Genomic DNA, 26,847 nt, shown 5'->3' with positions numbered 1-26,847 from the left:
ATTGCATCTCAAACTGAAGTATTAACGCACACTAAGGCAAAAATGACTCGATGTTTCAAAACAGACTTTATAGTAAAATAATAGCATATGACTATTAATGTTCAATAATTTTTATTATGTAATTGTTGGGAAGTAGTATGCTGTTTTTAAGATGTATTATTTTACGCTAAGACGAAATAATACAACAACCTGCTTCTGAGTAAAAGCAAGTATATTCAGATAGCGTACGAGTTGAATGCAGTCGGGGCCTGAGTTAAAGGGCGGGAGCATCTCCCCCCGCCTCGTCTCATGAAGTGTTGTGCTGTCGCTATCGTACATACGCTTGCCGTGTAACGCGTTTATACTTGAGGTCATAGACTATCTTTAGGTCTAGGCCCGTGTTATTCCCCCGACCCAAAAAGAGGGGTGTTCTAAGTTTGACGTGTGTATCTGTCTGTGGCATCGTAGTATCAAATGAACCGATTTTAATTTAGTTTTTTTTGTTTGAAAGGTGGCTTAATCGAAAGTGTTTTTAGCTATAATCTAAAAAATCGGTTCAGCCGTTTAAAAGTTATCAGCCCTTTTCTAGTTTTTTTGTAACTTTGTAACAGACCGTTAGGTTCATAATATTATGTCAATTGACAAATGTCAAGCTGTCAAGATGGACGTGGCCTGGATACATAATTATTTATTTGAAAATGATGTTACAAGAAAATGATTGGCAAAAAGATGGTTTAATTGAAGATCGATTCGTCGTAATTGAGGTCAGCGATGGTAACGATAGTGACACCGATACAACCATGTGTGTCATTTATAAATCTGATGATTAAATTCTAACGATTTTTTTAGTTGATTTCGATGTGTAAAATAATTATTAAAAATGTGGAAAAATCATAATCTTGTTGTTTTCATTATGTTAATAGTGTAAAATGATAAACTTGAAACATTGTTGAAATTTATCGACAATAATTATAATTAGGTCACAGCACTACCGCATTCCTGAGCTCTGCATTCAACTCGTTCGCCATATGTAGTTGGGTTAATCTACTGTTGTCAAAAACAATATGTTATCCTAAACCTGAACGCCCATGCCTCTTTTATTATATTAACTTTAAAACTTCACCTCGGCCCTTGTTCAACTACATACTACATATTATGGACCTATGTAGTTGTGAAGTCCACTGTCGCTAAGTCTCCATATCAATCTGTTGTTTAAGAAAAAGTACACTGTTTCTGAGTGGCTTTGTTCAAAAACACATAACTATAAAATTATGAAGGGCATTTATTTGTTGAAGGCAATAATTTTCAAAGACAGGAGTATTTATCAAAAATGAAATACAAAGAGTACCTAGGTAAATTAGCGCAGGGCCTTAACTCAACACCTCCTATGCTATGGGAAGCATTTCTGTGTGTATGCTATGGAAATTCCATTTGACATATTAAGTGATTTGAGGCTAGACAGTATAGATTTTATATAAATAACGTTTCGTGAACAGTTCGAGTTGGAGGACGCCGGGCAGTCGGCGCCACGGACGCCGCCCGCTGCAAAGGCGATCGTGCTGCGTTTCCCGCCATTCTCCCCCGTTTCAACGAAACAAGTCGTTTCGTCGACGAAGAAGAATAATCGTACCGGTATGTTGATTAAGTATATCTGAAACACTCACCTGCGGGGTGTTTGATACCCATCGAGCTCATTTGACATTTATTTTCAGTCCATTGAAGGTTTTCTATGAAAAATCATTTTAATATCACTCAGCGAAGCAGCAATGTAGATCCAACCAAAGTTGTTGTGAACACTAAGTTAGCAAATCAGCGTGCAGATCCAACGCGACGCATGGTGTTGAGTTAATTTACGCAATAGTATTCCAAATATAACCAAATACAAAATTTTAGTTTTAAAATAATCTGGAGCCTATTTTAAAAATGCCCTGTTTGGCAGGAAGTCGACTTTTAAAGCATTTATCTGGTTATCGTTAACGGAATAAATTCAATTTCAGTTGGTTTCGGTAGAAAAACTAGAACTAATTCCTAGAGTAGCGACACCTATCTTCAAACAGTTTTTCAGATTATCCTAATATCACTCCTTAGCGTTGTTTTTGTTACTCTACAAGGTTAGTACACAGGTGTTGCTTGCTATCTGTAATATATATTGTCGATGGTGTATGTCAATCAAGAAATGACCATAGTTATTTACTTCTTGTAGTATATTTCACTGTCATAACAGTAACAGCTTTACAGCAATTACCGAACTTTTACCGTGACTTATTCAGGAGAAGAAGAAAAAGAACGCGAAAGCAGTTCAGAAAGCAAATCTTCATCGTCGCCAGCAAGCACGCAAGCGGCGCTCAACGTAATACAGCGCAGGCGACGGCCGAAGCGACGATCCACCGGAGTCGGTCATGTTGATATGGACGTAAGTGTGATAATATTATTAAGACAGACACACTTTCATATTCACAATATTTGTACCGATTTCATTTTGGTCTGACGCAATATACAAACTAATATTTTACATTTGCTGAATATATTCTTGGCACTCACCTTACAAGGGTCCGACATGATTTCAAGTTTCCTTAGATAGTTTTGGGAAAATAACTGTGAGTCATCGCGTGCGTAACTTCTTCAATGTGTATATTTAGATTAAAATTTAAATAGCTATACCGCAATGGGTCTACATCTTTCTTCAATCTTCAATCTTTTAAGTACAAGCTATAAACCATACTTCTGTCTATATGTCTTGCTAGCATTTCACGGCCCATCCGCTTAAATATCCGATTTGATGAAATTCGGGTACCAGAGATAGCTTGTATCCAGTGAAGAACGCTTTTGGTTCCGGAAAACCAAGGATCCCCTTGTATATTTAAAAAACTTAAATTCACTTGAACGAAGTTGTAAGCATCATCTAATATAATCTAATTACAGCTTCTTACTTCTTATCCCGGAAAATCAATGAGTTCCCTCGGAATTTTTAAAACCTAAATCTATGCTGATTAAGTGGCGGGCATCATCTGGCACAAAATATAATGGAAAATGTGTCTCCTCTGAATTTACATTTTCAAATTATAGCGGAATCAAAAAATAAGCAAAAATATATTTTCCTTTAAACTACTTTAAATCTTATACACTTGTATTCGTATTTTTATTATTTCACATTGCCATCACGTGAGAAGCGTTCAGATTCCAATAGCGAATCATCCAATGTAAATAATGTAAATGCTCAACTGTTCAATAATATTATTAACTTTGAAGGACAATTTTTGACGACCGATTGAAAATATTGTACTTTTATGATCGAACACGTATATGATTTATTTTATTGTCTTAGGATATTGTCAACGACCGTGGTGGAGGCGGCGAAGGTGATGGAGACTCGGAAAACGTTCAGGTTAGTTGCTTTGTTTTGCTACCTTTACTCAGCATGTTATGCCTTATTTTTAACGATATCCTTGGTGAGGCGGTGAGCTCTATGGGAGGTCCTGGGTTGGAAGAATAAAAATTTAGAAATAATTTCTAAATTGGTCCTGGTCTGGTGAGGAAACTTCGGCCATCTTGTTGTCTATGAACTCCTGTTGTAGTAAAGTAGTACTGATCTAGTAGACAGGTTGTTATTTAACTATTCATTATTCAACGGAAAAAATACTGGTCTGTAAATAAATAGAATACGTATATTTTTCGCATCATAAATAAAGTACAAGTGAGTAATCGATTTTAATGTTGCCAAGTGTTCTCTTTGAAAACAGGAGTGTTGTCAAAATAAAATGCTCTCGTAAATTTGAAGACTCCATTTATCCGTCACACGGTTGTCTTGTGAAAGCAAACATAAATAGAATTTATTGTAGTCGGTTGTGACTTGTGAGAAGTAATAGTTCAAACACCTTTGGTTTCAAGTATTGTGAACCACGATCATCATCACGTTCATGATTATCTATCAGTGAGCGAGAAAACAGATTAGAAATACAAAAAGATTGTAGCAAGTCTACAGTTCTCTTTCTGTTTTCTAGTTCTGTTTAACAAGAACGCTATTGATATTATAGCTATCAATGTATTTAAATGGATTGATAGGCGCATGGCCACGAGATTTAGCTACTACTATGCGTTTTAGATGTCTTGATGGTCGATAATACCACAACATAAGTCACTATCGTATAGCCGCACTGACGTAAGCAAACAAAATAACGGTTTATTTTAGGCCGTTACCGCAGACCCGCTGAAAACGCAAGGTTGACATTAATGTCGATATTGCAGCTTATAATTTGCTTTCAATAAGTTCAAAAACAGTAAATATTTATTGCTTGTAATTGTTCCAAAGGAAATTCAACCTATAATAATCCATACATATTATAAAAATTAATAGCTTCTATCAAGTGGTGTCTAGAACCGACGTCAAACTGTATTTATATCGTTCGCGCTGCTTTGGTTTCGTTTTACATTATTCCTTGACCGCCGAATTGTGGACCACTGTGTGTTCTTTTCATTTTGGTTTATGGCTTTTAGTAGCCACACCAGTATAATGCACTTCGCCAATGTCACGTGAAATGGAAGAGCCCCAAAGGGGCTTATTAAAAAAATTGCGATACTCTTTTGTTTACATTTGTTATAGAAGGATTTTGTTTGAACAACAATACCAAACATGATAAAAAAAATTACACAGGATAGATATGTTCAAAAATACATATGCTATTCTAAAAGCCCGAAGTAAGGTAAATCGTAATATTTTGCAGTGAAACCGAAGATTTACCAAATCTTAATAGTAAAAGTCCGAACTGTTTGACCTAAATGGTTTTTATTCAATTAGTTTATATACTCGATCGATATTTCGAAAACTATACTAAAATAAAGTCTTTTGTAACATCGTTCCACAACTATTTCGGTGGATTTCTAATTCGTCGTTAAGAATTCCAGTCAGCTACTAAGGTTAGTATTTGGGTCAACACAATTCTAAACCAGAGCCGTGTAAACTTGAAAATAGATTTTATATATAGCTCACAGATAATAGGACATTAATAAATGTTTTACAAAGTAATTCAACACTAAATCGGATATCCGTGTTTATTTCTGTCATAAATAAATTAAACCGTCTGAACCTCTGCTGGTTTTTTTTACTGCGCGTTCGTTTTGTCCGCGACGGATGACTGTTTATGACAATTTATTTGTGTTAGTATGATGTTCGTCAGATGAGTCGCGGGAGCTTATTTATAGTGTGTGCTTTGCAGCTTTCCTGCAGTAGCGGGGCTGACGATAGTTTAACGACAAAGAATGATCTTCGATCCCCTAAGCAGTAAGTCTAGTATAGAAGGGAACTGTTACCAATTGACAGCCAGTCGTGTTAATAATAGAAAAATATGTAATGTTTATTTGTGACGCTGTCCTTGAGTCGCTATCAGGACGCGAGTTCGCGCTTCATCGCTTACGATAGTTTTGTTATATTTACAGGTGATGATTTGGGTTTCCTCACGTGTTCTGTTGAATATCGCCCTCTCGTATGATTATTTCAATACGTCACAGTTGTCTCGCTCTCGCGAATCCATGAACCAGTGTTTAGCGTGGGAGTTAACAATATTTTCACTCTGTGTAGATTTATAAGTCGCGGAAAACGGTCAGTGTGTTTTCAAACCGCGGGACGAATGCTCGTATATGCCGTCGTATAAAGCGCGATAGTGATGTGATCTAGGATGAGTCGGAAACAAGATAGATATTCTTCGCGGCCACGCAGTCTCACCTCACATTATGGCTCTTCACCGAGCATGTTCGGTTCGATGATTGGCGGACAGTATAGTAGTCCTTATGCGAATAGTTATTCAAATTTGTATAGTCCTGGGACGTACCGAAATTATAGTAATCCATATACGGTCGGTTTAGGTAGATCTCCGAACATGGGCATATACGGCGGTACCAGTTCTGGTTACGGTGGCGTGTACTTAAGTGGAGCTACATTAGGATCCTTAAATTTAATGACACCTGTGATGAAAAAAATTGATAAAAAACTGGTGGCTAGTCAGAAAAACTTTAAACCGAAACCTGTGCCACTACCGGTCAAAGCACCCGTAGAAAAATCGCCGGAAACGGAGGCTGAGGAGCTACCGGTGCGACCGGAAAGAAAATCGCGATCGACGAAACGAAGTGGTGATCTCAACAAGGAGCGGTCGCGTTCTCTCACTGATCTTGACTCTGTGGCGTCGCTCAACTCGCGTTCGTTGAGTCTCAGCTCCCTTGCTTCAGATGGGTATTGTGTATGTTCATTTCGAAAACTAATACGTACTTACATACAATGTTATTTCCATGTGAATTTTCAAGCAAACACAAGATCATTTTATAAATAAAACTAAAAAAAGTTGGTAAAAAAGTAGAGGCAAATACATACCAACAAAAGTTAACGATTTTTCGGCTTTAGTAGGTATATTAATCAAGAGAAAAGTATCATTAAAACTGGATAGCCAGAAGTAGGTTATGGTTCCAAGACAAAGCTCACATTTCCGTGCTTAACTGCGAGTTGAGTCGGAGTGAAGTCGGAGTCGAGTCTGTGTGATGTGCTTGTGAATGAACTTTGAAGCCGTGTGTGCTACCTTTAAGAGTAGTTTACACAGTCCGAGCTGCTGACTGGACATCAGAAAGTTGCTCGAATTATTTACTCGTATGTTAGTAGCTTGACTCGGCTGCTTAGCTGTTTTCACGATGCGAGTAGCTGCCTAGTCTCTTGCGAGTTGTGCTGGAGTAGTACAGCGATGTCGAGTAAACTTAATTTCTTAAACAGGTGAGGTACTGCCGAAGGTGTCCGAACGATATGAGTCATGAGGGAAGGCGAGCAAGCGAGTGAATACAAAAAAAAAAAAAACTCCGATACGAACTTCTGTCCAACTCGCAAGTGCGAGTAACTTTTATGATATAAACAGTGCGAGTTGCTGCACTGACCAAGTCAGCTCGCACGCTAGGTCGCACTGTGTAAACCAGGCACTAATTTACTCTTCAGCATGATATTTTAAAGGATGTTATTTATTACAGTCTGGCAGCGAACGCACGGAAGACGTCGAGGAGCGTGACTACAAAGCCTTGTACGAGGCGTCGCAAAGTGAGGTGCGCCGTCTACGTGCGTTGCTGACGACGTCGGAGCAACAGTTGCGCGACGCTCGTTCAACTATAACGAGGCTCTCACAAGTGGTATGAACTAAACAATGATTAATTTTTCACTGTTGTGTAGGTTTTTAGAAATTCGATTATCACATGAAATGACATACTTTCCGGGAACTGATTTATTGTTAGAATTCGCTTGTAAATCAATACGCACCTATTGTGTCTAATTCTTTTTGCTTATTTCACTGTCGATAAAAATGGCTATTGTATTTCATATGTGCGAGTTTTTAAAATTGAGTTTGTTAGTTTAAAACATTTGTTTTAAAATTAGAATTTGTTTCACTAATTGAAATATTAGTTTAATTATTTTAGTAAATGGTATTTACCTTAATACTAAATTTTTACCTTAAGGGGCATGAGACGGGCCTGCCCGCGAAATTCAAATTTAATGTGGTTTTTCGCAATTTGTAAACTAATACGACAATGTAGGCTTATGATATTTTGATTGCGACAATGGCAGTATCATCCTCACAGGTTTATATAAAAATCTTTACTTGAAAGGGTAAACCAATTTAAATTTGAATTTCGCGGACAAGCCCGTCGCATCCACCTTAATACTAGGCCTAATACAATTGGGATGATGCTTATGTCAAAAAATAATTATTTCTTAGTAATTAATTAAATACAGTCTTCAAAAGTTTCAAGTTCAAGTATGCTAACCATTTTAAATTATCGATTTAACGAAAAAAGGACGATGAATTACGTCAAATGTTTATGACGTCACAACTGTGTATTTCATACAAGCTTCCATATTATAAAGTAAGCGTTTTAACGTTTGATAAAAAGTTGCTGATTTGGCTAGTAGTCATCATCCCAATTAAATAACAGTATTGGACGTTTTCAAGTTAAGTATGTTTGCAATTTGCCAAGCTGTATTAGGTACTGGCGTTTAGAAAGAACTGCGCTGCGATTTAATTTATTTGTGCAAGCTCGCGAAAGATTTTCTATGAAATTCTATGTAAATAGCCAGTTTCCCCATGCATTCGAATTATCTAGAACCATTTACGAAGTATTACGAAGTAAATTAGTATCTATAGAAGGGCCATTTCAAACAAAGATCGTGTTCTATGAAGTTGATAAAAATAGTATGACAAAACAAGTTGTAGTCCGCAAAAGTTTTAATTTGGAATGTCCCATCTAGTGTGTACTACAATATAGAGATCGTTCTTTAGAACGAATACCTGATCCGGGTCACATCAGGTAAAAATGAGAGTAACATTTTTTACGTTGTTTTTACTACTAACAAATAAGATTTGTAATGCATAATAATAATTAATTAAAAATAGTTCATTTTGATACTTACCTAAAAAAAAAATAACGCTGAATACTGAAGCATATCTTAGTTAAGAGCTTAAGTGACTGGTTTGATTGGGATATAAAAAAAAACACAAAGAATACTCTTAAGAATAAACGTTGCTATGTTAAGAGTTTTAGAGGGGTTGCGGGGATGATGACCAATGAAACTCAGGAATATGTTTCAGTTTATTTTATTGTAGCGCATATTACATTAATATACGTTTGCTTAAGACCCCCTACAGAGTGTTCTTTGTGTCCTTTTATAAAACTAAACACATAGACAAGAAATGTCTTGTGATTAACTTGTAATAATTGGTGATATTAGTAAACTGTCACTAAACAATAGACGGGTACAATAATAGTCGATTACATGTTTGGCGCGTGGCTCACGACCGTGACACTTGTAGCGCATGTCATACATACGCGTCCCTATTTTGAATCGTTCGACTAATCCCCGCCCACTGCGAACCACTAATCACATTCGCAGATCCCACATGACAGGTTGGCTTGAATTTGGCTTATCTTTAATCGTGTAACTGCTCGTCAAATTTGTTTTGATGCGAACGTACCAACCAATTATAAGGATTTATACGTATACTACTTGCTGGCACAACTGCGAAAGCTTGTATATTTCAAGAGAAATCTTCAGTTGCTTTGTTAAATGCGGAGCTGGCTAGCAACAGGGGTAATTGCACGAAATAAAATTTTACTAGAGGAGCAAAAAACGGAATCATTGAGACTACCATAATTGTATTGTGTTGAGCGAAGGTCCGAACTTAGGATTCAGTTTTAAGACGTTTTGCGTAGAAATGAGCTCAGGTTTGTATTCAATGGGCCAAAGTTCAATGATCAGAAGTGTAATTATGATAAAATTAGAACACCGTTATGTTCCCCGGCTTCTTAAATATACTCGGAGATTTTTGTTTCTCTTTATAGATATTTTGCAAATGCACACTTACTACATATCAAAAATTGTGAAACCAGTGAAATTTGAATATCATTTGTGCCAAAACCCTAATAAATACCCTTTGGGTACGGAACCCTAAAAAATGGTAAAACATTAGGTCTCCTGTAACTCTATAAACATGGATTGAACAACTATTCTAATTTTATTCTTGTGACGGTAAACACATCCTAAATCCTGTTCGCATGAGACCCAACTTTGAAGATAACACAATTGATGGTTTACTTACCCGTCGGTGCCAAAAATTCTCACATTATATAAGTTATAGTCTAAGCAACTATTCGTTATTATTAGTAAATGGCTATTTATTTATTTACCTTGTTTAAAAAATATTTTAGAGCGTCGCACATGAATAACAAGATATGTTTTTGTGCTTTCCAGAATCAGAATTCGCTGTCCGAGATAGAAAAGCGAGAAAGGAGGGCAATGGAGAGGAAGTTATCGGAAATGGAGGAAGAGTTGAAGGTAAGGGTTAGTACATGTTTAAACACAATACCACACTACACTATACAATATAAAACACGAAGAGATGCAATAAAAAGAAATAAAGATTTAAGATACTAAATGTATCATTTGAAGGCTTTAAGGCTGTTTTGGTGGACGCACATTAAATTAAAAAAGCAAAAATTTTCCCATGTTTGATAGAGTAAAGAACGACCGCCACTTTCTAAACTTTCGTTTCTTCTTAATTTCTAGATTTTATCTTTTCCCGGCTAAAGGGAGGTTTGGTGAGATTATATTTTAATGTAAATATGAAAATCGATTAATTGTGGTGCTTGAACGCGTTACTATACTCTGGACTGGTGGAGCTGTCACCATCAGGAATCAAACTGCCAGCTGTCTGTGTCATCAAGTCAATTACTGTCAAATTTAATTTGTAATAGTAATTTCCGTTCCGTTTTACCAATGATCTGCCAATCGCAGTTTATTAGTAAATTATGTAAAAAATCTAATGATACAAATTCCTTTTTATGTATCTTATCAACTCTTCAACATGACACCATTTAATTAAAAGTGAAACTAAGCAAGTATCGTTCGGTTCCAATTTGGCTGTTGTCCTTTACAAGATAACTAAATAGACTGTCGTCTCTCTTGCGCATTTAAACGACAGCAAAATTACACTTACATCGGTTGCACGGAACCCGAGCTATGTCTCTGGCCTTTTGATCCCGATCAATTACAGATTTAAGGATTCTAATGTGCGTCAGACCTTTAGAGGGCGGACGTCAAGATGGCGCAAACATTGCCGCCCGAGATTACGTAACGAGTTGTAACGCTGCTGTTCGTTTTGTAGCAATTGCAAAAACTAAAAGCCGAGAACGAAAGGCTGAGGGCAGAGAACCGTGCTCTAACGCGGGTCGTCAGCAAACTGACCAACTCTGCCGCCAAATAGGTAAATGTGTTGAATTGAGCATCGCTCCGTGGAGGCACTTTGCGGCGTAGTGGGGAACATCTCAGATTAAGTTTTCTTATCCTAATGGCTTAGTTTATTTACTACACAGTAGATTTAGTCACGCGCAATACATTGTTGGGTGATTTAATTACTTTTACATTACTTTATAGTACTTTTATTTCACATGAAGCGACGCACGTTTTTCCTGTGGTAACCAAGTGGACGCACATGCTCTGAATGGGTTTGCTCACACGGTACGGAATATAGGTAGCAATATACATTTCCAACTTCGAAATGTGTATGTGTCTCTATTCAAGCGTCGCGTTGTGCGAAGTAGCAAAGTCTGTTCTTTCCAAGCGCCATAGTATATTAATTATTTAATTATTTATTTGAAACAATACAACAAAGAAACTAAAACATAAAGAAAAAATACACAGATTCATTCATTACAGAAAAAATACACATTAATTGAGAATATAATCCCTATTCCCATTTGTTAAGATTTATTTGCTGACTCTAATAGTCTTCGTGACACATTTGTAGCGTGCTTGTACACTGGGTTAGCACGTAAAGCGTGCGTCGCTGCTTGAAATAAGACACTGTACTAAAATAGTAAATAACGTTTAGGAAATATATATCAATTTATTATGTCTATTCTAAGATTAGAAAAGGACTTTTTTCATGTGACAAAAATTATTTGTCACATGAAAAAAGTCCTGTGCTGTATCATCGGATGGTTAATTAATAGCGAGGGATTATGGTATTTGAGTGATTATTAAATAATAATTGTATCACATTGTTTGAGCTAAACTTGTGTTGGGGGGTTTTCAACTGCGCCACTCTGTGTCCCGCGCGTCACGACGCAACACTCTAACCGTGTGCTATGGCGAGCATGTGTGATACGTGTCTAACAAGGGTCCTGATTCTCTATGACATTGAAATCGTAGCCGTGTGCCTTGAACGAAATAACCACTGAACTTTTGTCCCAGAAATGGGGATGATGCCTAGGTCAAAAATAAATTATTTCTTAGCAATTATTATTAAATAGAGGGTCTTCCAAAATTCATAAAATCCACATTGCTGGTAGTTTAAAGTTTGCTAACCATTTTGAATTATCGATTTAACTAAAAAATTTCGTCAAATGTTATGACGTCACATCTGTGTATTTCATACGAGCTCCCATACTAAGCGACTGTTTTGACGTTTGATAAAAAGTCGCTGAGTTGACTAGTAGTCATCATCCCTATTATTTGGGAGACAAGGAAATAACTAGGTATTACTACAGTGAGTCAGATCATTGGTCTTACTTTATTATAATTCGTCATCAACATCATGATTATCAATCGATAGACTGCTGGATATAGGTCTCTTGTAGGCATTTCCATACGCCACGGTCTTGTTGCCGTCTCCATCCTGCGGTTCCCTGCGATTCCTTTGATGTCGTCTGTGCACATAGTATCTTTGCGGGGCATGAGACGGGTCTCGGGTCTGCCCGCGAAATTCAAATTTAATTTGGTTTTTTGTAATTTGTAAACTAAAACGACAACGTAGGCTTATGGCATTTTAATTGCGCCAATGGCAGTATCATCCTCACAGGTTTATATAAAAATCTTTACTTCATAGGGTCCAGATTAAGATATTAGCTCTAGTATCGACTATAACTCACAAATTTGTCGATACTAGAGCTGATTTCTTAAATTGGACCCTTTACTTTCATTGGTGCAATTTAAGTGCCATAAGCCTACTTTGTCGTATTAGTTTACAAATTGCGAAAAACCAAATTAAATTGATTTCGCGGGCAGACCCGTCGCATCCACCTTAACGCTGCTCTTCACGGTCTGTGCTCACTATTCTAACATCTTGGGGCCCCAACGTCTATCGTTGCACTATATGCAATATACAAGTGTGAATTAAAAATTGAATTCACACCTATTGCATTGAATAGTGCGAAGAGTGAAGCATTGAATTGAAGTCAGTGAGAGCTTAAAATGAGTGAGCACCGGGTGGTGCTAGTCGAGTGGAATTCTAACTTTGGTTTTTGGAGCTATTAATCGCAAAATGCCTAAGCGAAAACGGATCATGTTGGAGAAAAGAAAAAAAAACGAAATCGCCCGAGCAGGACCAATTAAAAATGCAAAACGATGAAGTCAAGAGAAATGAGCAAGTGGGGCAAAAATAGCCTCTGAACGGGGCGTGTTTGCTCCCGAGCGAGTCTCAGCCGTCTATTTCGTGAGAACCGAGGGTAATGCTGAAATTGTTTTATAAAATGGATGTGACACAGAGCGGATTGCATGAAACTAGTAGTTATTATGTCGTCAGATATGGTAGTGAGAAAGGTGGTGGTGGTGGTGGTGGTAAAGGCAATGAAAGCCGAGTAACATGTGCTATGGCTAATTCGTTCACAATAACCGCGAAATTCATTTCATAACATTAATTTTGACAGATACAAGAATTTTACATCGTACTTTAAAGTTAGGAGAAAACTATAAGGGTTCCGTTTTTTCCTTTTGAGGTACGGACCCCTAAAAATACAATTTTGATGTCATAGAGAATCAGCACTTAGGTACGACTACCCTCGGCGATCTGTTACGCGTAGTCTGCCCACTTTCGTGTTTCACCAGATAATGTTGTTATGTCATTGCTTGTTTAATAATTACCCGAGAGTTTTAAAATTGACAAATACCATTTTTTTAGAAGTTTGAACTAAACTTGGATAGTAAGAAAAATAGTAGGTAAATCCATACGTAGACTAAATTTGTACATACGATTCTGTAAGCACATATATTTATTATTTATTATTATTATTTATTACTTACTTGTCACGATGTTTTTTCCAATACATTTTTGACTCCAATAAATGCAGTATAGTGCGTAAAATGTATGCTCATTAAATGTACGCAAAAGCGAGATAATGGCCTCTAATAACTTATCTGAAAACTTGTGCCCGTAGTGTTGTCCAGGGTGTTGCATGAATGTCCAATTTTGATCAAACGAACACAAGACTGGATTCGCATGTATCATTTTGATATTATATAATATCGAGTATACATCCATTAAAAATGTTTTAATCGTAGTTTGAATACTCATCTGAGCCTATTTAGAATTACTAGCCGTATTATGACAGCGTATCGAAGTCCTTAACGATGCGCAAAATGACGCAAATGTGGACCTAGCCTAACACTTCACACCTAATCTTTTCCAAATAGAAAAGTTAGCAACGTTGCCATTGCCACATTAAATTATATGGGTAAAAAGGGGTTTGACTGGGGGGGGGGGGGGGGGGCGGTAAGGAGCCTGACCTGCCTATTGCCCTCTATTTGTCAGACTCTCTCAGACTCAGAAAACAAGCTGTCACTGCTCCTTAGTCCTTTTAATTAAATTATATTATTTTTATTTGACAAAATATGTATGAATCACCTCTCAGATATTATATAATATTCAATATCAGTCTAAATATTTTATTTTTTATTTATTTAACTAATTCATCGGACATGAATATTGAAATTCCGAGGGAACTCTTTGATTTTCCAGGATAAAATGTATCATGTGTCCGTCTTCAGGATGTTTCTTTTCTATAAAAGTCAAGATTGGTTCAGTGATTGAACCGCGAAAAGGATAGACAGACACACTTATGCATTTATAATAATAGTATGGACAAGCAAAGATAAAGATATGTCGATGATGTAGCTCCGACCAAATTAAAATTAAAATTTTCAAATTTTATTTAAGGTACGGAATTCGTTTGGTTACAATTTTATAATTATTGGTGATATACGTATAGGTACGTAAATTTAGCATATTTTATGATTTTTGTACAATGCGAGATGCATTTGTACAGAGCGACAAAACATTGAACTTTCATGTATGTTTAATTCTCAACAGACTGATGATAGTTCGTACTATTTATAATTTTTATGATAGGGTTTTACGGTGTATCATACTCGTACGAAACAGGTCGCTAACGTGATTGGCTGGCTCCAATAGCTAAAATTACGGAGCTACAATCGAATTGAAAACGCGTGTGGTATAGTAAATATGCAACGCCTACCACGGTAGAGATTTCGTTGCTATAATGGTACGGATTATTTCTGTGCTTTGCCGTTCAATGGATACGCGCTGGTCCTATAAATTGCCAGTTGAATCACAAACTTTAACGGCTATTATTAAATATTGTTTTAACTTTAATCTTTGTCATCAAAAATATCGACCATAACGCTTTGTGTTGCTTAAGTACTGTGATTTATGTTTACAGCATCAGCAAACACTGCAGGCTGAGAACCAGCGGTTGAAAGATGAGAATGGCGCGCTAATACGAGTGATCAGCAAACTCTCTAAGTGAGTGTTGGGACATAGTAGTAGTTTATGTACACTCGTTTCCTAAAATAAATAGTTTGTATATACCGTTGGGAACCTTGATAATACAGAATGAGATGTAGTCCAATTTGTAGTCACGCAAACCTTTTGGTTGCACTGTTATATAAATTGCAATTATTTGTTGCAATATAAAAAATTAAATCAAATCATTAAATCATATACAAATATTCCGCGCGTATGCAACGCTGCTGACAATATGTGTAAGATCATAAACCGACTTGTTATGCGCTTTATTATTTATTTATTGTTCAAATTTTTCGAACTTTATTTAATTTAAATTATCATACACTTTAACATTCTCTCATTAATTTAATATCTCATTCTTAGCATATTTATAAAATATGTTTACAAAAATAAAATTAAAAGAAATAATATTATTATATTAATATTATTTCAATTACATAATAATGTTATTGTTTACAAATATAACATTATTACAGTGCGACAAGGATCTTTTGGCACTTGAATGACTTGAATAATAAACACCTTTGATAGGTCACACATTTGAAACCTATCGTTTACCTGCTCTAATACTATACTTACCTCGTGCTAAGTATAGCTATTAGATGCAGACACATTAATGCCGTATCTGTACAGGATATATCGTGAAGTTACGAGTAAGTATACGGAGGCTCGGAACGAAACGTTAGTTCCGATTCTAGCCACGCGCCAAAAGATGCTTGTCGCGCTGTATTCATTAATTCTAAAATTGTTTATAGTGAAAAATTTATCACAAAAAAGTATTGCATAATTAATATATTAGAACTATTGTTCAAATTTAGTTGTTTTGAGAATGAATATGAAATGATATCAATTAATGACTTGTCTTCTGGCTGCGGTGCCTTCGCGCGGTATAAATACTTATACAAGCGGTTATTTTGAATGCAGTTTTTTTAAATGCATTCTGCATTTCATTATGTTAGTCTTTGCATGTAGAGATATATTATTATACATACATAACAATAGAACATTATTAAAATGTTAATTTTGATTATTTTTTATTAATACTGCAATGGTTTAATAGGAATAACTCAATATTTTTTTTGAATTGAAAAACCTACAGTTAAAATACCTAAATTTAATAACCTGTGATTGAAAAACCTTTAGTTAAATATACTATAATTCATATTGTACTCTTGTACTATAATTTATTTGTTTTGAGATACGAATATGAAATGAAATAATGACCAATGAATGACTTGTCTTCTGGCTGCTAGTATAAATACTTATACAAGCGGTTATTTTGAATGCAGTTTTATTAAATGCATTCTGTATTACATTATGTTATTCTTTACAATTAGAGCAATGCATGCGAGAGTTGTTGTTATTTTTTTTATATAAACATTACTTACTTTAGTAAACTTAATTTTTTTTGAATTGAAAAATCGATTGTTTAATTCATATTGTACTATAATTTATTTGTTTTGATTTTGATTAATTAATGATTCTGATTGAGCTGCCTTCGCGCAGTATAATTACTTATACGGGCCGTTATTTTTGTGCACTTTTGTTAGAGGGATTCTGTACATCAATTGTCGCATGTAGAGATGTATTAATTTTGTTTTGATGGAATTATTATTAACGAAGTCTCCAACTGTTTATAACGAACAATTTAGTCAATTTTGTGAATTGAAAACTCTTTTGTTTAGTTAATATTGTGTGTGCAATAGTTTGCATAATGTATTTGTTTTGGATTTGTTCCCTTGCTGCGCCACCTTCGCGCAGTATGCTGATGATAGTGAATTTATATAGTTGTTTAAATCTTATTTTACAAACAATACGAACAACTTAAATTATAGCCTTTAATAGTTATAAATGACATGAGTAAAATAAGGTAGAGATAGATATAAGGGGCAGTACTCCCTAAGATATAATTTTTCATCACAACTTATGCCTGTCTTCTCAAAACATAGCGTGGCTGTTAGTACTTAAATAATTTTGTTATTAGTAATGGATGTTTATTTTATGCGATCTAATTGCATGTTTTTCAAGTTTATTTCTGCCATATGCGAGGTTACATCACAATTAATGTATTTCATATCAAGCTGTTCCCAAAATAGCCTTTGTATTGATATATTCCTAAAGATATATAAGTGTAAAGTAGAATAGCATTAAATAAAACTTTTATAGATAGCATGAAGATTGAAGGCGTTACAATTATTACTAGTTAATACATATATATCTCGAATTTCTGATATATATTGATAGATTATATGTATAGCTTGTTTTGTAAGCAATAGTTGCGAAATAATAAATTGGAAATGTGATATAATCTCTTACTAAACCTTTGATCAAGAGTATGAACTTTAATATTAGGAAGAATATATTGATTTATAAATAATGTAATGAATATATGGTAAATGTAATGTGCGATTGGTTAGTGTTTATTATCGTAGTGCAAGTTAGATTGTTAGTAATTTATCACAACTATTCGTACTCGTACCATAACTTGCACTTCTGTAATGTATAATGAGCTTTTTTGGTTTAAATAATTTATTTGGTTTAAAATAAATATTATGTTCAATGTCTGATTTGCTTTGTTTTTATTTTATTTTTTCCTTTTGTAGGTTAGAATTTATACTTGTGAATTTCAAAGATAGGTCACAACTAGTAAGTCGGCATTTCCGAAAGTGCCTTATGAGTACACTTTGAATTCGTTAATGACGGTGGTTCTTATTAGGGCCATTATATACTTTATTGGTCACTGGGCTTCCATTTAACAACAAATTTACACTTTCTAGTCAGGTTAAATTGCTTTCACCTTTTTAAGGAATTTATTTGCTTAAATAACATGGATTCTGAGGCAAATAAGTAAAGTTATAGCCTTTAAACTGAATGCTAAATGTTACTATACGTCGTCTGACTTCGATTAAATTGAAATAATTTTACATTTTTGGAGGAAGTAAAAGTATAGCTTCTTTAGCCATAGTGCTCTTATAGCTTCTTTAGCCATGGTGCTCTACATCCCAACGAATCTCATATGAAAGCTGTTTCGAAGATTGGCCCGGAAAAACACGTATTTTTTTAAGTGGGTGTGAGATGCATTCAGAAACTCATCTGTCTCACAATAAATTAAAAGAAAAATCATTTTAAAAACAAGCAACCAGCTTAAAAAAATTAAGTGAACTTTTCCATTGAAACTTTTACTATCAACTTATAACGTCATTACATAATTTATATGATAATATAAAAGCTTGTCGCGACATTTGAGTAGGTACTCTTATTTACTTTTAATGTTTATATTAAATTTTGTGACTTTATAGAAAATACTATCCATACTACGCATTAGTATTCTCAGCAAGCCCTTTCATTTGATACCCATAATTTTTTAGTGCTTTAAAAATAACTAGTCCGTCATGTTGGATTTAGAATACCGCCAAACAGCTAATCAAGCATTGTCATCCAAACTAATTGTAGAAAATTTCAGCTCAATTGGCTGGAGATACCTGCTTCAAAATTGAGTAGCAAGATTCCACCCGACCAAACATAGTTAGCTATATATATATGTACATACACTGCAAGTCAAATAAAAGCTTTTAAAATACATATATATCTTTAGCTAACAAAATTCAGGATATGTCGATTATAATAACTTTTTTTGGCACAAAACAAATTAAAAGCGGGAATATCTGGATAAGAATGTAGCACATTTAGCTTTAGAATACTTTTTTTTATTACTATTATTTTCAGAAAAGTATTCGATATAAATACCTAGTAACCGGTGTACGTATGAATTCATAATGTGACTCTTTAAGTGTAACGCACATTTACAGCGTGTGAGTGGAAGCGAGACCCAACCTTTTTTTTAACCCCCGACCCAAAAAGAGGGGTGTTATAACTTTGACGTGTGTATCTGTGTATCTCTGTGTCTGTGTATCTGTGTATCTGTCTGTGGCATCGTAGCGCCTAAACAAATGAACCGATTTTAATTTACTTTTTTTTGTTTGAAAGGTGGCTTGATCGAGAGTGTTCTTAGCTATAATCTAAAAAAATTGGTTCAGCCGTTTAAAAGTTATCAGCTCTTTTCTAGTTTTCTTGTAGAAAAGAAGGTTAGATAACCCTTAGGTTCATAATATTCAAGTGTCAATTGACAAATGTCAAGCTGTCAAGATGGACGTTGCCTAGATATACATAATATTATTTATTTGAAAATGATGTTTTGGATAACTCAGATACTTTGGATCGTAGGCGCGGAATACTTAGTCCAAGAAAATCGGTTCAGCCGTTTGAAAGTTATCAGCTCTTTTCTAGTTACCTACTCTAACCTTCACTTGTCGGGGGTTTTGAAAATTTTTAAATTACACTTGTTAAATATCATCTTAAACTTAACTTTATCTTTGGCATACGGCGGAAACTAATTTTAACTATTACACTAATGTAATGAAAGCAAAATGTGGAGGTTACCAAAAGACGTGCCACGCGCCCCTTTGAATTGCCGTGGCTAATCGCCAGGAACTAAACTAAACTAAACTATGAAAACTAAAGTTTAGTTTTAGTTGTTACAAAAAAGACAGTCCTCCCCACTCTACTGTATTTCTGTAGGTGTGTGTCGCGCCTTAAATATATATCGCTATTACATGTGTCTATAAAGTTAGTCTATTATAGTGTGCAGGAAAAGAGTTGCTATAAATCTTTACAAGCACATAATGTAAAGCAAGGATAATGAGATGATTTTATGAATTATACCCTTATTTATACGCCATATGCAGAATAATAAGAAGAATTTTGTGTATTTCGACTTCAGAGAAATTTAGTTTTTACATAAATCTAAATTATTTTATTCTATAGTAAGTTTTTATAAAATGTCGGTAAATAAACTTGTGACCAAAGCTACAACTTAGAAAGTGTTAAGTTATGTATAAATAAATACATTACCTGTACACTGATAGTGAAGTAAATAAATTTTACACTTTATATAATGTAATATTACACACATTAGTTACTAAGCGTGCATAATATGTATTAAACTTTTCTGATATTTAGATGGCATACTAAAAATGCAATAATTGTATTATTGTGATTTGAGAAAAGACTTGATATGCGGGTATTTCGTATAATAAAAATATTTTATGTATGTATGTATCAATACAAAAAGAAAAAAATAGGTGTTGGTAATAGCAATAATAATAAATTGGAATATTATTCTTGCCATCTGAAGCGACTGGAACTCATGGCAGTTCGTTCGCAGCCATGCATAACGCGTTGTTAGACTAGGATAGTCCGCCGGTTTCTCTACCTGTCGCCGCGAATCCGGTCGGTCTGGTTTAGCCTGCCGGGATGTAACCTTCCTTTATATTTTATCATCGGTAAACCGAAGTGGCATCTAAAGAGCATCTAGGATTTAGCATCCTTATTATATTGTGTACTTGATGCATTTAACTCGCGCATAGTCTAATCCCTGGTTGTTTATAACTTCACGGGTATAAAATGTTTGGATATCGGTACTCGCACAATTTTAACCATTTGCACGTTGGGACATACATCCCAACGTGGAAGTGGTTCAAAGCGCGAGCTACGTACACATGGCAATATTCTTCCATACATTAAATTGCCGCGTCGCCACGTAAAAAAACTTAGCATTGATAAGTAAATAATAAGTAAGGACTCAGTTTGACCTAGCCTCAAATATTTAGAACCCAGACTGTGAAGCCAGGTACTTGTACTTTAATAGCGAAATTAAAATTGTCATTAGTTTTGATTTTTTCGCTAACCTATGCAATGTTCTATTTTTATAATAGATACACATTGAAAAATGTGTCATGAAGGTCCTCTTTTTGACGTCATAATAATAATTTTAAGTTAATATGATCGTAGATAAATTATTTTACAGATTCCCACCCGTACATATACGTACGAATATATAATGTAAAGATTTATACTTACTTTATTTTCATATAGTTTTTAACCCCCAACCCAAAAAGAGAGGTGTTATCGTAGCTCCTAAACGAATGAACCGATTTCCATTTAGTTTTTTTTGTTTGAAAGGTGGCTTGATCGAGAGTGTTCTTAGCTATAATCGAAGAAAATCGGTTCAGCCGTTTGAAAGTTATCAGCTCTTTTCTAGTTTTCTTATGGAGGTTTTTGTGTCGGGGGTTTTTAAATTTTGAGTTAGGACTTTGCATGATTATGGAGTAGGTACGGACCAGTGGACCACAATATAGTAGCTAAAGAAATTTTTGTATAGTAGGCATAGTGCCCGAAAAGTTGAGATGGCAACTGGAGTGGGGACGCCCGCACGACCCCCGCGCTAACCCCTTGCACCCCGAGCACGGGTGGACGGAGCGTCCCCACCCCGGTTGCCATCTCGACCTGTCGCATACTACAGGTATGCATTATATTATAATCTCTAACATAAGATACAATCATGTTTGTCTTGACTATTATTATCAACCTAGTCTGGGCGTAAAAAATTGTTACCCTCCACCTCGATCGCCCACGTAAAGTTTGTGTTCATATTGTATCTCGAGTTCTATCCACAAACCATTTATAATAAGTTTCTAGGCTAGGGAAACCTTCGGTTAGCGAGTCTTTGATTTATTCTAAGGAAAGGTAAGGTTACCATAGGTTACTTTTAATTTAGAGTTAGATGTAGGTTCAGTTACTCTTGGTAACTGAACTTTCAGACTTCTACCTTTACTCACAACGAAGCAGGAGGCTAATAAGTGCCGTGAGTTGCTTCGAGAATCGGATGATACGTCAATGCCCGTGTTGTTTACTCGTCTTTGCCGGGGGATTCCTATGCTCCGAGATTAATACACAATTAAAGCATAATATATTAGTTTACTATCAAATGCAGCCAGACTAGGTATATCGATGTAAAGCTAATTAATATTACTTACTATACGTGTCCTGTTTGTACCTTACAATAAATGATGTCATGTTTACTTAGTTGTTTTATTAATAACTATCTGATGCCCGCGACTTTATCCGCGTTGATCCTGTATCGTGAGTTTCTACTCACGATTCTGCTTTAAAAGGCAAGTTATCGTGAGTTTCTACTCACGATGCTGCTTTAAAAGGCAAGTTATCGTGAGTTTCTACTCATGCGTGAGTTTCTACTCACGATGCTGCTTTAAAAGGCAAGTTATCGTGAGTTTCTACTCACGATGCTGCTTTAAAAGGCAAGTTATCGTGAGTTTCTACTCACGATGCTGCTTTAAAAGGCAAGTTATCGTGAGTTTCTACTCACGATGCTGCTTTAAAAGGCAAGTTATCGTGAGTTTCTACTCACGATGCGGCTTTAAAAGGCAAGTTCTCGTGAGTTTCCACTCACGATGCTGCTTTAAAAGGCAAGTTATCGTCCCACTACGTCTTGGGGTTTACCAAATTGTAATATATTCCTTTGCATGACTGCGTTTCAAAAGGAATCAAATGAAAAATGTATTTGATAAAAAAAAACGATAAGATATATAAAAATACATTTATTAAACGAACACATTAAAAAATAGGCACTCCTATGTCGATACAATAATATAATTATATTAAATATTTATACAAAATACAACAAGTTTATTCTTCATCACCTTAGCCAAACACAGAACGCTTACATTAATAATCACATTAATGTTAAAATAAAATAGAAATGGAAAGATACCTATTTTAGTCGTAATTAATACCAGGCATTTTTCTACTTATTTAACATAGATTAAAATTAAAAGTTTTAAACATATCGGAACGTTGTGAAGGTTGTAACAATCATTTTTAGCCGAAACCTCAGTATTCTAAATTTAAAAAAGGATTTTTGGGTGAACTTTTTTCTGTGTGGAATAATCGCTAAAACACCAATTAATAATAATAAAAAGAAAAATTGCTCATAACTCAACTCAAAATAACTCAAGGTGCTGTAACATTTTAGTGGGTTTGCTAAAATTAGGCAATTGAAGGTCTAAACATGTACTAAAGCTTACCTTTTTTTGTTAACGGGGGAGGGAAATCTTAAGATACTCGTAACCCGATGGTTATGTAGGATTTATAAGTTTACCCTATTTAATTTTTATCACAAATAGTTTGTATTCCTATTCTAATAAATCTTTGCTAGGTACTTCTTGTGTTTATACATGGCTTAAATGCATGCTTTATAATTTGATGCCTTCTGAACAAGTACTGACTCCTTACTATGGTTTAATTATATTATTGCTTTATTTGAATTCATAATAATCAGAATGTATTTCCATAAAAATTTATACCTAATTCATTTAAGAGTAATTAATAACTATCTTAATTAAAACAATTATTGAATTCGCTGAGAAGTATTCGTTGAAAGACGGTACTTACCTACTTAAAATAAAAAAAATAAGTCTTATATGTTACCATATAGTACACCATATTATATTGAAATTATTTCCTCTGATCAAGACGTACGGTAGTTCAAAACCGGGTCATTAGTTTCGGGGATTACCGCTACATCAAAACTTACAAACTTTTTCCCTTAATAATATTAGTGTAGAGTAGATGATGCCTGCGACTTCAGCCTGCATGGATTTTTTCTGAATCCCATAGAAAACATTTTGATTTTCAGGGATAAAAAGCCTATGCCCGTCTTCGGGACGCAAGCTATCGTTGTGCCAAAATTGGTCGTAATCGGTTAAGCAGATGGGCCGTAGAAAGGTAACAGAGGCACAGCCAGACATTTTTTCGCATTTATGGTATTAGTTTTTTATTTTCTGTATAACCCAAACATTTTGTACAAACGAAATTATTAGTAGGTAAGTATAAAATTAACAGGATTTTTTGGCAGTAGTATTATGCATTTTTTGAATATACAATTTACAAATATTTTTTTAGCTTACCATCTACATTACCATATATATATCGTATTTAGACTTGTCGAAAAGATACAGCAAATAAAAATAAAAAGGCAGATAATATTGTTCGATGATATTTGATCTTAAACAACATTACGATCGGATTTAAAGGCCCGACAGAAGTCGCTAAAGGTTAAAAAAACATACCTACACATAGTCTAACATAAATATAAATATATTTCATACAATTTCCAACTCTTTTTACATCTTTGGTTAAATACCTAGTAATGGTTGATGACCATTTGATTCAGAACATTATTTTCATTTTGTCATTCCCAGAACAAGTCGTAAAAATAATGACAACTGCGCTTCCCACTTATATTTCGATGGAACTAAAACGGCACGCCTGCTCGTCACTGCAGCTTACGCCGGTCTCGGATTCGAATCTGACTGATCGCCACAGAACCACATAACAGTAATATGCTTGCTCAAGCAATGAGCCTGCGCAATTATTATTATTAAATGAATACTCAAAATGACTATAAGTAATTGGTTAATGACTTATGACACAAAAAAATCTGAAAAGTGATATTTTAACTTTGTAGTACATAGTCTACTTACTAAAATGATCTAAAGTAGAACGCACATTAATGGACGACCCGCAAAACGCATTTTAAAGTAAGTACTGTCCTGGAAATGCGTTCTGATAGTGATTCCATTGGCGAATTCAAATTAGTTTTGCTTACGGCCAAAATTAAAATCAATCTATCTGTAATCTGTCGATAAGTTAGCAACTTTGTTATTTGTCAAAAATTGTACGGCCGTTTTTGACAAATAACGTTTGACGTTGCTAAGTAACTTATCGAAAAGTTAAAGATAGATTGAGCATTAATTTTGGCCGTTAATCACCGTGTGCGGCTGACATTAGTTGAAATGGGCGATCAGCATTAAGGGCATGTTTCACAACAACCAGATAAACTTTAACGAATGTCATTTTGACTGATTCCCAATACAAAAATTGACATGCCCTATAACTGGCAATCGATATGGTCAATACATGGATTTGCATTAGACTGGCAACCGACCCGTTCCGCCCAAAACACAGATAACCTTCTATCTTTTGAAGTACTCATACAATCCTGCTCTAACTTCATAGTTTGATTATGCAAAGACTGCAACTCAAAACAAACAGGTCTTTGCCGTATTAGTGAAATTTTGTAGAAAATCGATGCTCTTTGGACCGCGCTGAATTAGCCGTTTCGAGTTTTGCGTCCTGAATCGCCAATCTTCTTGGCAGGATATGTGTTTCTTTAATTGCTTATGCTAAAAAGGATGTGTTGTGATTAAATTTAAATAAAAGATTTTTAGTTATTGGTTTCATAGAATAAATAATAAACAAAATAAATGAAATACTTAAAAAAATCCGCTTAACTCTTATTAGCCATAGATTCACGCGAAATTTATGGGTCATTAATCATTTGACATACATTATATATTTGTTCAGCGAATCCAAAAATATAAATTTTATCTGTGGTACAAAAATACAGAGAAAAAATTATTTCAAATAGCTTGCGAAGATAAAATACGGACGAATGATCAACCGGTCCGTGACGTCACAGGGCCGCGCGAACGCGGTGACGGAGACGCAGCGGAGAGAGTGAGATGGTGCATTTCCGATACGTGCATGTAATTTTACAGTGTTATGTCCGCGAATCGGCCGCGGTAGGCCTTGCCAGCCTCTGCCATATTGATATTATGACGTCTACTAGACTAAGGGTTAACATCTTTATTCGTTAGATAAAGTTTAACTGGTGGTTGTAAAACAGGCCCTATGTTGAAAAATATTTCTTATACGTCAGAATGATATCACTGATTAATAAAACTTCATCACAATAATTGTTTTCATAGTTCTAATCACTAAAGCTCTAAGTTTTCTAGATTGTCATGTGATTGTGAACAGTGTCGTCACAGCGAAGTTGTCTATTGAAAACTGAAACAAGGTTTCCCAGAGATGATTTTTGCACTTTTTGACAACGTAACGTCAAAACACTAGGGGCAGTTTACCCACTATGTGCGGGCATCGATATACTAGAAAACCAGAGCTTATGAAGCAGTAGCTAACTCACACCAATAAAATGTATGTATCAACGAACAGCCACTCCATTGATAGTCACCACTGCGCTGGGACCTGTTGGTTCAGGTTCGTATGCGGAGTCAGTGTCACTCCGTCTTCCGTAAGCTACATTTTCGGCTAAGCTCTCGCTGTATGGCGAGTCGTAAAGGTTGTCGCTCACGTGATCGTAAATATGCCTTCCGTTAGTGTCGTGGAGTGTTGCGTAGCTCATGACTGCCGCGTTTTGGTCTTCCTTTCGTTCGGCTCCTTCGATGTTTTCTGTATTTTTAACTGGTGTCGCTTTGCGCCTGTGAAAATTATTGGCAGGGTCATTATAAAGTATTTATTCATCATAGGGATAATACCAGCATTACGTAACCATACTAAAATTATAAATATAAAACGTATCTTTCGTATCTTAACGTTTGTGAATACGGCCGTTAGTGTCGCGCGGTTGAATGTTGAATGTAAACTGTCGCACGATGGCATGTAAAGTGTCGCGTCGCAGTCGCTTACCTTAAATGCTCTTTCTATACATTTGTGTTCTGAGGAAGTGACGCCTAAGATCCTGTATCCACCAGAGCGGAGATGTTTTAGCGGACCAATCAAATTATTGTTAGATGATGTGATCATTTTTTCGCGTCTACTAACAGTAAGCTGACTTTTCTGCTAAACACAGTTCCGACCAGCTCTGCTCTGGTGGATACCAGGCCTAACAATCGTCGCGGTCGCGTACTGCAAAGTCTACCTTAATTAATATCTTATAAGAAATTCCTCAATATAATTGACTGATTCCTCTTAGTGGCACAAATTACATGAATAAAACGTCCTTTTACAATAGATTTATTTGTAGTAC

At 35.3% G+C, this 26,847-nt stretch overlaps 2 protein-coding genes across 11 annotated transcripts in view; one reads left to right on the top strand and one right to left on the bottom strand.

Annotated features, from left to right (window-relative positions):
• LOC123880307 (protein phosphatase 1 regulatory subunit 12A) overlaps positions 1-17,665 on the top strand; it is a 49,898-nt gene extending 32,233 nt beyond the window's left edge. For 5 of the 8 annotated variants that reach the window (XM_045928354.1, XM_045928363.1, XM_045928360.1 and 2 more), the window contains 7 exons: positions 1,476-1,611; positions 2,250-2,392; positions 3,305-3,364; positions 6,979-7,134; positions 9,749-9,838; positions 10,662-10,760; positions 15,013-17,665. In XM_045928354.1, coding sequence (XP_045784310.1) covers positions 1,476-1,611; positions 2,250-2,392; positions 3,305-3,364; positions 6,979-7,134; positions 9,749-9,838; positions 10,662-10,760 — 684 coding nt within the window. In that variant the 3' untranslated portion in view covers positions 15,013-17,665. The remainder of the gene's footprint in view (positions 1-1,475; positions 1,612-2,249; positions 2,393-3,304; positions 3,365-6,978; positions 7,135-9,748; positions 9,839-10,661; positions 10,761-15,012) is intronic. The other 3 variants (XM_045928355.1, XM_045928357.1, XM_045928356.1) reach the window with 3 other exon arrangements.
• Positions 17,666-22,540: 4,875 nt separating this feature from the next.
• Positions 22,541-26,847, bottom strand: part of LOC123880305 (sushi, von Willebrand factor type A, EGF and pentraxin domain-containing protein 1) — a 76,998-nt gene continuing 72,691 nt past the window's right edge. For all 3 annotated transcript variants that reach the window (XM_045928350.1, XM_045928351.1, XM_045928352.1), the window contains one exon: positions 22,541-26,299. In XM_045928350.1, the coding sequence (XP_045784306.1) occupies positions 26,023-26,299 (277 nt within the window). In that variant the 3' untranslated portion in view covers positions 22,541-26,022. The remainder of the gene's footprint in view (positions 26,300-26,847) is intronic.

The sequence above is a fragment of the Maniola jurtina genome, chromosome Z, assembly GCF_905333055.1.
Source record: "Maniola jurtina chromosome Z, ilManJurt1.1, whole genome shotgun sequence".
Lineage (NCBI taxonomy): Eukaryota > Metazoa > Arthropoda > Insecta > Lepidoptera > Nymphalidae > Maniola > Maniola jurtina.
This window is presented reverse-complemented; position numbering and strand designations above follow the sequence as displayed.